This window comes from Amphibalanus amphitrite, unplaced genomic scaffold, assembly GCF_019059575.1.
Source record: "Amphibalanus amphitrite isolate SeventyFive unplaced genomic scaffold, NRLGWU_Aamphi_draft 001451F_arrow, whole genome shotgun sequence".
Classification (NCBI taxonomy): Eukaryota; Metazoa; Arthropoda; class Thecostraca; order Balanomorpha; family Balanidae; genus Amphibalanus; species Amphibalanus amphitrite.
The window spans coordinates 37,370-51,411 of NW_024882944.1; the positions used below are offsets into that span (position 1 = coordinate 37,370).

The following is a 14,042-nucleotide window of genomic DNA, read 5'->3' on the forward strand; positions in this document are numbered from 1 at the left end:
ACCTGACCTATGACCTGACCTGTGACCTGACCTATGATCTGACCTGTGACCTCACTCAGTGACCTCTCTCGGTGACCTGACCTTTGATTCTACCCTGTGATTCTGACCTGTGACCTGACCTGTGACCTGACCTGTGACGTGACTTGTGACCTTATTATGTGACCTCACTCAGTGACCTGACCTGTGGCCGTCAGGTCAGACCCGTCAGGTGATTCGGGACCACACGGCACCAGTGACAGCGGTCAGCATGACGGCGGACGCCGGAATGATCATATCAGGTATGTGGGGGCGTGGGCCAACCGTGGTGACCCCCAATTCTATTGAACTTTGCATCATTTCCAGCCTTATATTCCTCGGGATTGGTATATTGATATTGAAATGCCCCAAACACAAATAATAATAATAAAATATTCATATTGACTAGTGGTCAACTTGACGTCCTTTACAAATATTAAAATCGTGTGTGTAAACGTTTGCCTTTAGACGCAATGCCGGCTTAATTGATATTTTCCTTGATCTCTCCCGTATCTCGATGTGTTTTTGGACAGGCTCAGTAGCTTACTTGGCCTAAGTGTATATCTCCCAACAAGCTTAGTCATGGCGTATGTTTTTTTCGGGCAGGTTCAGTGACCGGCTGGGTGTATATTTCTCAAGTTTGGTGACGACTAAGGTATTCTGTTTTCGGGCAGGTTCAGTGACGGGCTGGGTGTACGTCCACAAGACGATCTCTGGTCACTGCGTGACGTCCATCGCTCTGCACAAGGCGGTGGCGGGCCTCTGTATCTCCGCAGACGCCGGCAAAATTGTCGCAAGGTCCGTGGGTCAGAGTTTTGGTTATGTGGCGGTATGAACATGTATGCAGGTAATATTTATGAGTGATAGTTTGTGAATAACTTTATAATTACTTGAATCACTTTTTTTTAGAACTGTGCCATTTGCGTTTATTTTTGTGCAGTTCGTGATTTTGTGTCGTAGAGAGATCGTTTCCCATGCTAAGAACGTAGATAATGATGATCTGGAAGTATTTATTTTAAAAACTGGTAGCAAGTTCTGGGAAGTGGAACTTATGATTTAGCGTGTAAAACATTAGTGACCACCGTTTTCTAATTTCGTTTCCAGGTTACAGAACAGCATGTACTTTGCCCTGCTGAGTTTCCTCAACGTACCGCCGCTGGCTCCGCGGGCCCGGCCAAGAGCCGTGGTTCAGCCAATCACAGGTGAGAATACAGCTGGCAGTCCAGCCTATCACATGCCAGGGTGCAAACGGCTCAGCTTCCCTATCGTTGGCAATTTCCCAGCTATTTCCCAAACAGTCTGTGGATAAAAAACTTATGTTTCTTAACCCTATTAGTGGCAGGGGGGGGGGTTGTTTTTATCCACCCCTCAGGTTTTTCGAGAATATCTCCGAAACCGCTGAAGCTACGAAGCTGAAATTTTCTGACTTTTCCTAAAACTAAATTGGACACATTCCCTGAAAATTTCAAGTTCATAACTTTACCAGGGGCGGCTCCAGAGCACTGGGAATTGGGGGGTCCTATTCGTGAAGCGAGTCATTTGGGCGAAGATCACGATGCTGCACCAGTTTTACGAACAGTGAATGAAAGGTATCATGTGATAACATATAAAGTTATTGTGCATCCTCTTTTGACACGTTTTTGCTATAATAGGCGGATCCAGGCGTCCAAAAAGGGGGGTTATGTTTTACCTCCCAACATAGGTGCCCTGACACCGCCTATGCATGACCAATACAATTGTAGTCGTTCTCTCATAAAAAATTGTAACATATCAAGACCATTACCAGCCCTTTTTAGAAACAGTACCAACAAAAACCTTATTTACTATACTTTTTGTGTACCCCCAATCTCAATGATCTGTATCCGCCTATGATTTTTGAAAATGCATATTTTTAGGATCCATGTGAATTCCTGGTTCATTCTCTATCGATCGGCAAAAGTTGCGTTAAGATTGGTTCAGAAACCTGGCCGTGATAAACAGTCTAAAATGTATCTGCAATTTGCCCGTTTTTACCCCCCTCTACCCCCCCCCTATTGACATTTTTTAATTTTTATTTTTTAGAAATGTAGATCACGTTGAGCGAAATCGAATGCCGTTTGAATTTTGAAAATCGGCCCGTTAGATCTCGAGATATCAAGGGGGGGGGTCGTAAACAGCCCCCCCCCCCTGCCACTAATAGGGGTAGCCAGGAGCCTGCCACTAATAGGGTTAAACAATTCAGTATTACAAACAAGATTCATCCTACAAATGCTGTTTCGCTAGCATTCGTCCGAATAAAGCCTCCCCTTATTAAATGTTGCAAATTATGTTTTATTCTTACCCTCTCTAACGCTAGTCCTTTCAGAGACTGTTCCACCCATTTCTCCCTATGCACTGAGCCGATTATTTCATTGTTCTACAGTACTAACCCCTGCCCCATCTCTGACCTCAGAGGGCCGACGGGGCGCCGAGGCCGCCGCTTCCCCGGCCGCCAGCCGCCGGCCGCCGCCGCACCGGCGCGCACTCAAAAAGGGCATCTCCCTGGACACTTACACCTGGCAGAGAAAGTACGGCGGACTGCTCAGCAAAATGGCGCCACGTGAGTTAACCAGAGTGACTGTCAGCTCGTAATGAGCTTGTAAACATACTTCTAGCAACTAGAATTTAGTATGCACTATTCTTGGATATCGAAGCTTTTGCACGTTGCGAAATTTATCAAAGATACACGAGCAATGGGATTGCATAAACAGATTACAACTGCTTAGCTAAATGCAAAAGCCAAATATTATGCATATTTGTTTGCTCATGTGTCTGCAGTTATCGTCTTGCACCAGTAAAGGCTTATTATATTCTTCCCACCCAATGCTGTATATAAACGCTTGTACTTTCCCGTTCTGCCGATGATATTATTTATCCGTGTAGGGTAAGGTGCCTAATTAGCGACCCTTTCCGATTTGCGACCTACCTCCCTACAGAAAAACTGGCGGGAGAAAACAGGGTAAAAACATCGTCAAAAGGTTAGCCATACTTTGGTTATCAAATTTAATTACTTTACGGTTGTCGATGTTTCTGGTGGGACGTTTCAGGTGAGTTTAAATGAAAATGACGAGTTTCTTATCCAAAACGTGTGTGTTTGGGCCCTCTATGATGAAAAGCGATGCACATTAGGATGATGCACCTTTTTTATTCTGAATCGACATTCCTTTTTCAATTGATTGCCGTTTTCCCATAGTGAATCGCTTAACTGTGCACAGCATGGCGGTTAAAAATGTGTCGCAACTCATATTTCCTATTTGCGCCTGACATGGTCGCAAATAGCTCAAGAAGGGAAAGAAAGGGGAAAAGAGAGAAATGAAAATGAGGTGTTGCTGAAGCTTGCAATGTGTGGCAGGGGATGTCAAATGTCGTCACCGACTGCAGGGGTGCCGAATTCAGCGCGGACCTCGAATATCATACGAGAGAGCCCGCAAAATCTGGGTTTCCGCCTTCTTTTCGCCTTCAGTGTATCACGTGATCAGTTTTTACTTACATAAATGTGTTGGATAAACGTTCCTGTTCGAGTGATTGAGTGCTTTGCGTATAGGTTACCTTTTTTGGATAATATTTCATCTTTTCAGGCGTCGCATTTTTTGCCATTTTTAATATGGGAAAACCCATAGACTTATTAGCGACCCTCCCCGGTCGCTAATCGGGAAGAGTTCCCTATTAGCGTTTTTTTTTGCAATGGTTTGCTAAAATGCTCACTACAAATAAATTAGTGAATATTGGGGCAGAAAATGACTATATTTTAAAAGAAAAATGAACGACCTCTCCGAAAATCAAGCCAGTAATACAGTGGCACCCACAGAGCGTGAGCAATGACGGTTCAAATTAAGGGGGTCGCTAATTAGGCACCTTACCCTACCACCATGCTTTGTATGCTTGACTTAGCTTTATCTTCACGCCTTGTATTCACATTGCACAATGCACATGCTGTACATATTTTCACGCATCCTCGCATGCATTTTATCTGCGTTTCATTGTCCAATCGGCCAGATTCTGACGCTCGTCAGGGCAGCTGTTCTTACTTGTGTTTCAGTGTCTCCGGTGAATGGGGAGAAACCCAGGAGGAAAATTGGGGAGGAGGAGATACGAATGTGTCCCGAAGGAGGCACCATTCACCCCAGTCAGGTGAGGTTCAGTTTCGGGCTACCGAGAGGCCGGCTGATAATTACTTGCTCATGTCGCTACGTGGTTTTCTTGCATCGTAGTCGTCTATGCAGGTGGTCATATTCTGAGGATACTTAGTATGATCGTTAGAGACGGTTTCAATGTTGTTCTAAGAGTTTTATGACTTGACGTAAGGTGAGCGATGCCAGGTAATCGATGTGATACGTCAAAACACATACCACTCATTTAGTCGTCCAATTATGGTGCCAGATGCCGGCAGCACTGGCGCACTTCTTTGGAATAGAATTGGAAAAAGTGTGTGTCGTATGGACCGTCTCCTATTGACGTTCTCCCTCCACCCCCTACAGATGCCCGCCGGTGTGTCCCGTCGGACCGACTCCCGTGAGCAGCTGGCGGCGCCCCCAGCACCGGAGAACGGCTCGTCCCGCGTGGCGCCGCCGCCGCCGCCCGTATCAACGCCCAAAAAGGTACGGCGAGGCAGTTTATTGAGGCTGGCGAATGGTGTATGAAAAACCGTCTCAAAAGGGATTGGTAAACTGAACTACACCACGCATCTCGTTGCAGCCACTCAGTGTAGTTGTTTAAACTAATAAAAGTATTAACGCTGCGGCCCGTATTGCGCTGTATGTCAGCTTCTTGGTTAAATTTGTCGTGCCTTTTCAAAGCAGGGAGGAGTTACTTGCCGCTATCCCCTCCGGTTTTTCACCGTCTTTACAGAGCTCTGACGTCCCGTCCAATAACGAAACAGACTCTTTTTGGGATGAGCCGAACTGCATAATACGGTCCTGGTACCTAACAATACTGACCCATCTCTAATTCCATATCTTTCTAGCGGGAGCTGAACCGCACCAGTACCGCTCTGGTTCTCACAATGCCCCGTCGCGCCGAGGAGCCGGCCGGCGGCGCGGGGCCCTCCTCGGCCGTGCCCGAGTCTCTACTGCGACTGCGGAGATCCACCGCAGGCTGTGGGCCCACAGCTGACGCCCTCCGTGACCTGATGCAGCTTCTGCAGAGGCCCGGAGGCCAGCAGGGCAGCACGTCCAAGTTCTGCAGCATCCTGTGACAGCGACTGGAGCAGCGAGGAGTGGCGGAGGAGGAGCTGAGGGAAGCGGAGGAGATTGAAGAGGAGTAGCAATAGTGGATGGGTGTGGGGAGTTGTGGTGAGCCGTGAGGTAGCGCGGGACTAGTGCCTGAATCCCACGCCGGCTAATGGGGCAGAGAGAGGTGTGTTTTGGTGGGTTGGGTGTTGCGATTTCTGCGGAAAGGGAACTAATAACACTGGAGAATTTGCGTGTCGGTATTTGAGGAAGAACACTCTGTTCTTTTCACAGCTATAGTTTGACAGTCGCCGCTGCTGTCAAAGTTTGGAATTGATTCTAGTCAAATGATACACATAACTTACGATGAAAAATCTTACGTGAGCCATATTGATGAAAACACAAAACTAGCTCGTCAACTATGTCTGCGTGATGCGTCGTTACTTTTATTTGAACTTAGTTGCTCCTTGACTGCGTATGCCATCGTTTTATTGTGACATGTTTTACAAAGCTAAGTAGCTCTCTTACGTCGTGCAATAATATCAATGTGTAATGTTGTAATTGATATTAGCAGTCATTTTCGGAGCTGCTTTGTGCTATGAGTTTTTTATCATTTCTTACTTCCTTTTAGTTTTGAGTATGTTTTCTCTTTTTAGTTCTTCTTTACGTGTAAACAGTTCATTTAAACACGTAACCGAATGCTAGTTAGTTTACGTGCGCCGGAAACAAAACAACGGTTACAATTTTGCCGTCACCACACGTATGCCAAAGCTGATAATGAGGGGATCCTATACTCTACAGAGCTAGTGTCACTGAACCTAGTTACGATTCAAATGCGACTGTTATTGACCCTGGACACTGCGCTGCAGCCCTCCCTGCCTTTCAGTGGTGTGTTCCTCATTCTAGGTATATGTCTGTAGAGTGGATGGATCTCATTGTTGCCTAATGTTACCATCAGCCAAGGATTGTGTCAGTTAGCATCACTATAAAATACCGCTAGATTATGTGTTACCTGTGTAACATGTCACCAATCGGTGGTGCTACCGATTTCACACTCGTATGGGTGTAGACTGTAGATGTTTCCAATTTAATGTCACCACTGGTGTTACGAGCTGGCTTTTGGCGCGTGCTTGATTCCTTTCAGCGAGCACTACAATAAAAGCTCGGCACCGCGTAGTGCAAGAAGAGGATGGAAGATGTGTGTACTGTCGACTTAAGAGTGTCGAACCTTCTGTGATATGCTCCCTGTAGCTTTACATATATTGGTGTGAAGGGTGATTGTGTGTGAGTGAAATGAATTGCCTAGATATTTGCAGCTTGATATGCTGCAAGGACAGTTACGTGAGCACTATTTCCACGAATTTTAAAACGGTAAAATGAGTTATGATCGAGCACAAATGTCTTTTATCATGCATTGGCACGGCACAATTTATTCTCCTGGCATAACTCGAAAAAGCAATATCGATATTAAATGTCGAAAGACTAAATGTCTAGATGAAGTCCCGCTGTGTCCCGAATGTCCCATTACTTGTACCGCTATTAGTTTCGAAAACTGTTCTTTGATGTAATTGAAGTAAGTCATGCGCGTTGTGGAGCCTGCAATGTCTGATAACTAATACCTTTGCCTATAGTCGCCCCCGACTAGTGTAAACGGGGCAACACCATGTGAGTCTGAATCCTGAATGTGTCGATAGGTTGATGTCAAATGTCGATAGCTTGGTGTCCAATGTTTCCTAACAAGTGCCCACCGACTATGTGTTCGTGTCACCTTTCACTGACCGTGCGCTGTTTGTGTTCGTGTCACCTTTCACTGACCGTGCGCTGTTTGTGTGCGTGTCTGTGTGTATATGTCTCAATAAGAGGTGTAAGGTTGAGCCAGAAACCGTCACCGTTATTGAAATAACTTTAGCAACGTGGTAGTCATACAACATTCTGGCGTAAAATGATATTTTATTAGAATTGGTGCGGCAAATATCATACCCAGGACGTATTGCGGAAGACATATTTTCTCTCCAACTAATCTCAAACCTATCTGGCCAAATTTCGCAGCCGGACAGCTGAACACAAGCTGTCGTCTTACCGCTGAATGCAGAGACAGCGTTTGCGCCTGTGTGCATGTCTCGCTTGGGGTCCATACGCTTAGGGAGATGTCTCGTGCAGCACCCTTAGCGTGCACCTGCGGTGTTACCGATTACTGTGAGAGTGATAAACTATAAATGAGCGATGAAACTCGTGGGATGGAGGCCGAGACCAATGATATCTTCTTAACCCGCGAGTTGCTGGGGGGGGGGGGGGGGGGCGTTAAACGCCCCCACTTTTTTCGCCGGGCCATAGCATAAAAATGGCGCGCCAAATTTTGGGTACCTGTAGGGAATTGATTGAAGTTTATTTTGACAAAGTTTCAAAAAAATCGGTCGGAAAATTTTTGAGATATCGAGGTTTTAGTGACGTCATGATTTCTGAGTTTTCGACCAAAAACGGCATATGTTCCAAAAATCATATAAAATCACAGAATAGACATACAGACATGCCGTAAACGCCATTAGACTGCCAATACCATGAACAATCAAATGGTTATCTTCGATTATTGATTATCGTTCCGCATTTTCCAGAATCTTGAACTGAATCTTGGTAATTTTTCGTGACTACTTCACGACCATGATACATGCATTTCTTAAATTGAACTTTTTGAGCCAAACACGTACACATATGATAAAATGAATGTCACCATCGTGTTCTACGCCCCAAATTACCTATAAAACATGTGTCACAGGCTGCGTATATCAGCTTTGATTTTCGGGGATATGTGCCTACCCGGTTGACCTGACCTTGACCCTGACCTATGCTTGACTGACCCCTACATGGAGCTGACACTCCTGTAGGCCTTATATGATGGATTGTGCACCGTTTTGACAGAGTTACTGACGAGAGGCGCCAATTGCGAAGTCCTGAAGTCCATGCTACTGAAAGCCCGATTTTAGGTGTTTGACCTGACCTTGACCCGACCTGTGACCTCAAAATTCAACTTTAAAGTACTCATCTGAAGCGTCTCGTCGCGTTCTTTCGTTTGCCGCCTCGTGCGTTTCGCTGCGCCTATTGGTTCTCGAGTTATCGGCTGGGGGCGTTTAACGCCCCCCCCCCCCCCAGCAAACGGTGGGTGGCGAAATACCCCAGCAACTGCCGGGTTAAATCATTTTGAAAAATATGGACTAGATTTACGGTACGGTTGTTTTTCCTCCGTTTTGCAGTGTCCGTTTTTCACGCTTGCATTACCTTGGGTCGTATACTATCGCTTCTGTATCTGTTACATTAAAACTACGTCACAAATCCCAAACTATGTAAATCGTTGGCTCTTTTGAGTTGTAGCAGTTGGACATCTGCGACAAGCCGGACCATTTTGTTCCCATTAATGTAACAATCGCTGTCCCATCTGTCCTCATTTCTGTTTAACACAGGGGTCAAGGTATTCTCATACCGAAAGCTTTGTGTGTTTAAATATACATTTGACCTGTTATTGTTACAATTTAATCGACCAAACCGTGTAGCGTATGTATAACCTCGGTGGGCCGCGCAATGAATGTAGAGATGAGATGTTCCTTGTCCATAAAACTCCTTGTGTGAACCATTCGTTTCTGAGCGTCTGTATGACCTGAACACCTGCTTTGAGTGTATAACACTGCGAGAAGTGATTGTATGTGTAGATGTTCTGAGCCTGTTGCCTGCTGATGCCCACGTAATAATGTAATCGGTGACTGAGAAACCCTTTTACAAATAAAAACAATTGATGGCGGCCACTTGTCTCGTGTCTCTCGAAAGTGATTGCTAATTTTCATTCATTTTTTCGGTAAGCATAGCGGCATATTACCTAATACTGAGAACTGATTTAACCCGCACCCCATCCAGCGTAAGGCTGTAAGCCGCGTACTTGGAGTGGTTTTGTAATGCAGTGTTTTCTTATCCTGAGCCTGCTTACTCATTGAACTGTTACTGCTGTTCGTGAGGGAGGGTGGCTAAAAAGTGGTTTTAGTAGTATTATGGTATATGTGCCGGGTATGGAGAGACAAAAAAAGACGGTACATGGCACATGCCTATTGTGCAGCATTCAAGGATCAATATTTTCCTGCCATATGACACATTCCGAATTGCGCCCACACAAAATGCGCCATGGCATGGGCGCATTTAGGGCTATGTCAAGATATCGAGGCTTTCAATGTTATTGTATACCTAATGTTATAAAAAGTGGTTTTTCAATAATTCGTGTTAGAAGCCGGAGTTTGACCCCAGAAGGTCTGAGGGGCCCGTACCTACACTGACGAAAAAAGACATTCAGGGGAACATTATCGCCCTTGCCAGTAAAAGGGCTAACTTTGCATAGTTCTCCGCGCCCCGCTGGGGGGGGGGGGGGCAGAATCTGTCCCCCTCCCGTTTTTCGCCAATAACTTCTAAACGCGTTACGCCAGCGACGTCAAACTTTCAGTACCTTATCATACATCAATTTGACACGTTCCCTGAAAACTTGAGCGAAATCCGTCGGAAATTTTTTTGAGAAATTGACGTTTTAGTGACGTCATGTTCGCCATTTTCGCCTCAAAAATGGCAAAATTTCAAACGCCGCTAACATCTTCATTTTTAAAGGAATCAAGACGTAACAAAAAAGGTTATACGTGATTCTACTTTGTCTATCAAATGGCTATCTCGGTTTTTTAAAATTTTGGATTTTGGCCCACATTAAAAAAAAAACTGATTTTTTGGGGAAAATATTTATAAAATCCAAAATTTTGAGTGTATCAAAAAACCGGAATATATGTCAAAGAAGTGGTCTATGTGCACCTACATACCAATTTTTAGAAGAATCGGTTCAAAAATGTGGAAGTTATTCAAAATTTTATGACGTAACGACAGACAAAAATTTTGAAAAATGATTTTTTTTTTAGTTCTAGACCTCGTACGGAAACAAAAATAGCACCATTCGATTCGCCGTGACAAACTGCATCAGATAGACACCTTTTTAGGCCTTAACAACCAACTTCAAAATTTGACCTCACTTGACCTGACCTTGACCTGACCTCGACCTGAAATTCATCCAGAGGTGGTCCATATCACTTATTGAGTGCGCCTATTGAATTATATGAGTAAAATGACCCATAAACCATGTGTCGCACGTGCCCTTTTCTATATTTTGTTTTTGGTGACCTGACATGACATGACCTGACCTGACCTGACCTTGACCTTGACCTTTGAATGACATTGTATGCAACGAATATTGTCTTGGTAGGTAGTCTGAGAACACATTTTGGGCAATCAGTCTCAGTCCATTCTTCGGCAACTACGGTGCAAGACCGATACTGTAGAAACTTGCATCTTGTACCCGATCCGCCTTGTTGAGAGCTTTCGATTGCCGTTTTCCCCGTCTTTCTACGACCATCGGTTCGGAAGTTAGACAGGGGGGGCAGAATCTGCCCCCTCCCCCCAGCAGGGCGCGTATGGCTGAATAGCCCAGCGGGGCGCGGGTTAATGCAATATTTCACGTGGCACAATAGGGCATGCTGTGCCTAAATACGCCTTTTGCAGGGGTTAGGAAAACCGCAATTTGTTCCAATAAAATGTGCTCTAAGTATAAGAGTGCAGGTAGATTTAAATAGAAAAATGTTCATCGATCGTTATTAACCCGCGCCCGGCTGGGGGTCCTGGATTTCCACGCCCTGCTGGGGGGGGGTGTTTGAACACCCCCCCCCCTTGTAACTCGGCTCCTGGGCCACGTAGCGATACGCGGAAGGCGGCGTTCGAAAGAGCGTCAAAAATAATGACGAAATCACATCGGTCAATTTTTGGTCAGGTCAAAGGTCAGGTCACCACTCACCAGAGGTCATTGAAGGCAAAATTTCGCCGATTTCCAGGTCGAATGTCGAAAATTTCCAAGAAGCCAGCGCATAAATCGGGAACCAATAGAGCTACAGCGCCGCGGAAAAGCGCATTCGATAGCCCTATTAACGCCCTTTCTGAGTAATTCTCTCAGATTTGACCTAACGTCAACGGTTTTGCCTGCAGGGGGCAAAAACTGCAAAAATAGCCGATTTTTTCGGAAACAGTTTTTCTACAATAACTTTTCACTCAAGCCTTGTACGAACCACTTGTAATTCGGTGTTTGGGAGTGTTTATAATGTCTTTCATCCAAAAGAGGCGCATTTCAATTTTCTCCCATTGACTTATAATGGGGAGGTCGCAAAATTGACCTGACCTTAGGTCATCGATATCAAAATTCTGAGATATACATTTTGTACATACTATTGCTCTTAGCAATCGCTGAAAGTTTCAAAGTGATCGGTCACTCGATGTAGCTATATGACAGACATTGAAACTTTTTATGAGGTGAGGTCACTTCAAGTGACCTGGTGACCTGACCTTGAATGACCTTGGTCTGAAATTTTCACAGCATGTGTCGAATTGATGTATGATAAGGTGTACCAAAAACGGCGGCGCTCCGCGCCGCCGTTTTTGAGATATTCGCGAAAAACCACAAGGGGGGGTGTTCAAAGTTCAAACAACCCCCCCAGCAGGGCGCGGGTTAAGCGGAGACCGCATTCACCCACATTGCTTAAGCACAGGAAGAGTTTCCGCTTAAGCGGTCGCATACTGGTAACTCTCTCCGCTACAACTCATGTTATCGAAAATCATCGATGGAGAAATGTTTAAAACATATTTTGCTAAATCAGGTCACTGATACAAGGTCAGGTCACGGAGGCCAGGTCACTGAGGGTCACAAGATGAACTAGACTCGTGTGATGCATGTTTTATGGTCCATTTTACACGGCACTAATGCGATTATCTGGTGGGTAAGGGTCAGGAGACCATAAGTAAGGGCCACCTATAGGTTGCGTTATTGTGGAGGTCAGGCCGAAAAGGTCAAATTTTAAAGTCAATTTTTTTTGCATAAAATGTGTACCTATTCCATGTAGCTCGTCACGGGGAATCTGATGCCTGGTCTAGTTGTTTTGCGTGACCAAAACATTGAGTTTGAAAATTGTACGTCATCAATTTTGAACAGATTGTTTGCCACACCTTGGCCAAAAAAGGAGATATCGAGCTCAAACTTGGTCTGTCGATGGAAGACCATAGGGGCTGTACTGTAACATATACCTATTTCGTTTTTTTTTTTAATATGTTATCAACTGACCGGAGGTCCGACCGAAGGCCGGACGGGTCAGCATTAACCCGCGAGTTGCTGGGGGGGGGGGGGCGTTAAACGCCCCCACTTTTTTCGCCGGGCCATAGCAATCATAGCATAAAAACGGCGCGCCGCAGGCGCGCCAAATTTTGGGTAGGTACCTGTAGGGAATTGATTGAAGTGAATTGTGACAAAGTTTCAAAAAAAATCGGTCGGAAAATTTTTTGAGATATCGAGGTTTTAGTGACGTCATGATTTCTGAGTTTTCGACCAAAAACGGCATATGTTCAAAAAATCATATAAAATCACAGAATAGACATACAGACAGCCGTAAACGCCATTAGACTGCCAATACCATGATGAATCAAATGGCTATCTTCGATTATTGATTATCGTTCCGCATTTTCCAAAATCTTGAACTGAATCTTGACAATTTCTCGTGACTACTTCACGACCATGATACATGTATTTCTTAAATTGAACTTTTTGATCCAAACACGTACACATATGATAAAATGAATGTCACCATCGTGTTCTACGCCCCAAATTACCCATAAAACATGTGTCACAGGATGCGAATATCAGTTTTGATTTTCGGGGATATTTGCCTACCCGGTTGACCTGACCTTGACAGTCGGTGACACACCAGGGAAATAAGCTATTTATTTATTTATTAAGAGCGCTCTATTTATTGCTCCCGCTACTTCACCGTCTCCCATAGGGTCCTGTGTTGAGCTGGTGTCGAGGCTCTAAAAATGACGCCGATTTTTGCACCCTTCTCACGAAAACCGCTCGGACCGCCTGGAAACCAATTGTTCCGCTCTAAAAATTTCATGATCGACGGGAAAATAAATGAGGAAAAGATTGGTCCTGAAATAATTCTGAACTCCCTGTAGAACATATCGAAATATGGCTGCAAACTAGGAGCATGTCAAAATCGACATAACAATACAAATAAACTTACCGGGATTTTTTTATTTTCCATGCATCTGTATATGAAATCAGTCGGTTTTTCGGAAAGATCATCTTCTGTTTAATAAATAATTCCACAATTGCAATCGAGAAAAAAAAACATTTCCGCTGTGACAGCAGTTTTGGCATTGTGCCTTGATTGTGCCAGTAGTGTGGCGTGCGCGGTGCAGCGTGGTCGTCGGGACGGAGTTGTGAGTATTTTCGGTATTTTAAATGGTTGCTGGCCATTTGAACCAGCTTCATATTATTTCCTACAAATTTTTGCATCAAATTATTGCTTTGAAAGACCATTGAAACCCCTTATCTCTTCATGAAACACGATCATATTCATCGTCGACGAAAATGGCGCGGGACTCCATGTGCATTCCGATCGAAATAAATCGTAAATTAAATAATATTCGATGATAAGTATCATATTCTAGTGACACATTTTCATAAAATAAGGCATAAACTTTGCAAGAAAGTCAACATTGGATAATTGGATTCTTATTTTGCTCACATATCCAGTATCCTTGTAGTAGTCAAATGGCTCAATTGTTAGATAGATGTAAGTATATGTTTTGGCTTGATGTTTGCTGTGAAACCACCCAGCCACTTGCTGGTTGAGTGGTTTTCTGATAATTACCTGATAATCATTTCTCCTTTTCCTTAAAAGAAACTAAAATTCCTTTCAAAGTAATCCATTTTAAGGAAAGGCGGCTTGC

General features: G+C 44.4%; 1 protein-coding gene across 1 annotated transcript in view; it reads left to right on the forward strand.

The window, feature by feature from the left end:
- The window catches only part of LOC122373154, a gene marked incomplete at its 5' end in the record, with an annotated part of 38,175 nt that extends 31,698 nt beyond the window's left edge, over positions 1–6,477 (forward strand). The window contains 7 exons of the mRNA XM_043350975.1: positions 195–278; positions 690–813; positions 1,120–1,217; positions 2,447–2,593; positions 4,073–4,164; positions 4,512–4,631; positions 4,997–6,477. Of these exons, the coding sequence (XP_043206910.1) occupies positions 195–278; positions 690–813; positions 1,120–1,217; positions 2,447–2,593; positions 4,073–4,164; positions 4,512–4,631; positions 4,997–5,227 (896 nt within the window). The remainder of the gene's footprint in view (positions 1–194; positions 279–689; positions 814–1,119; positions 1,218–2,446; positions 2,594–4,072; positions 4,165–4,511; positions 4,632–4,996) is intronic.
- Positions 6,478–14,042: the final 7,565 nt, after the last annotated feature.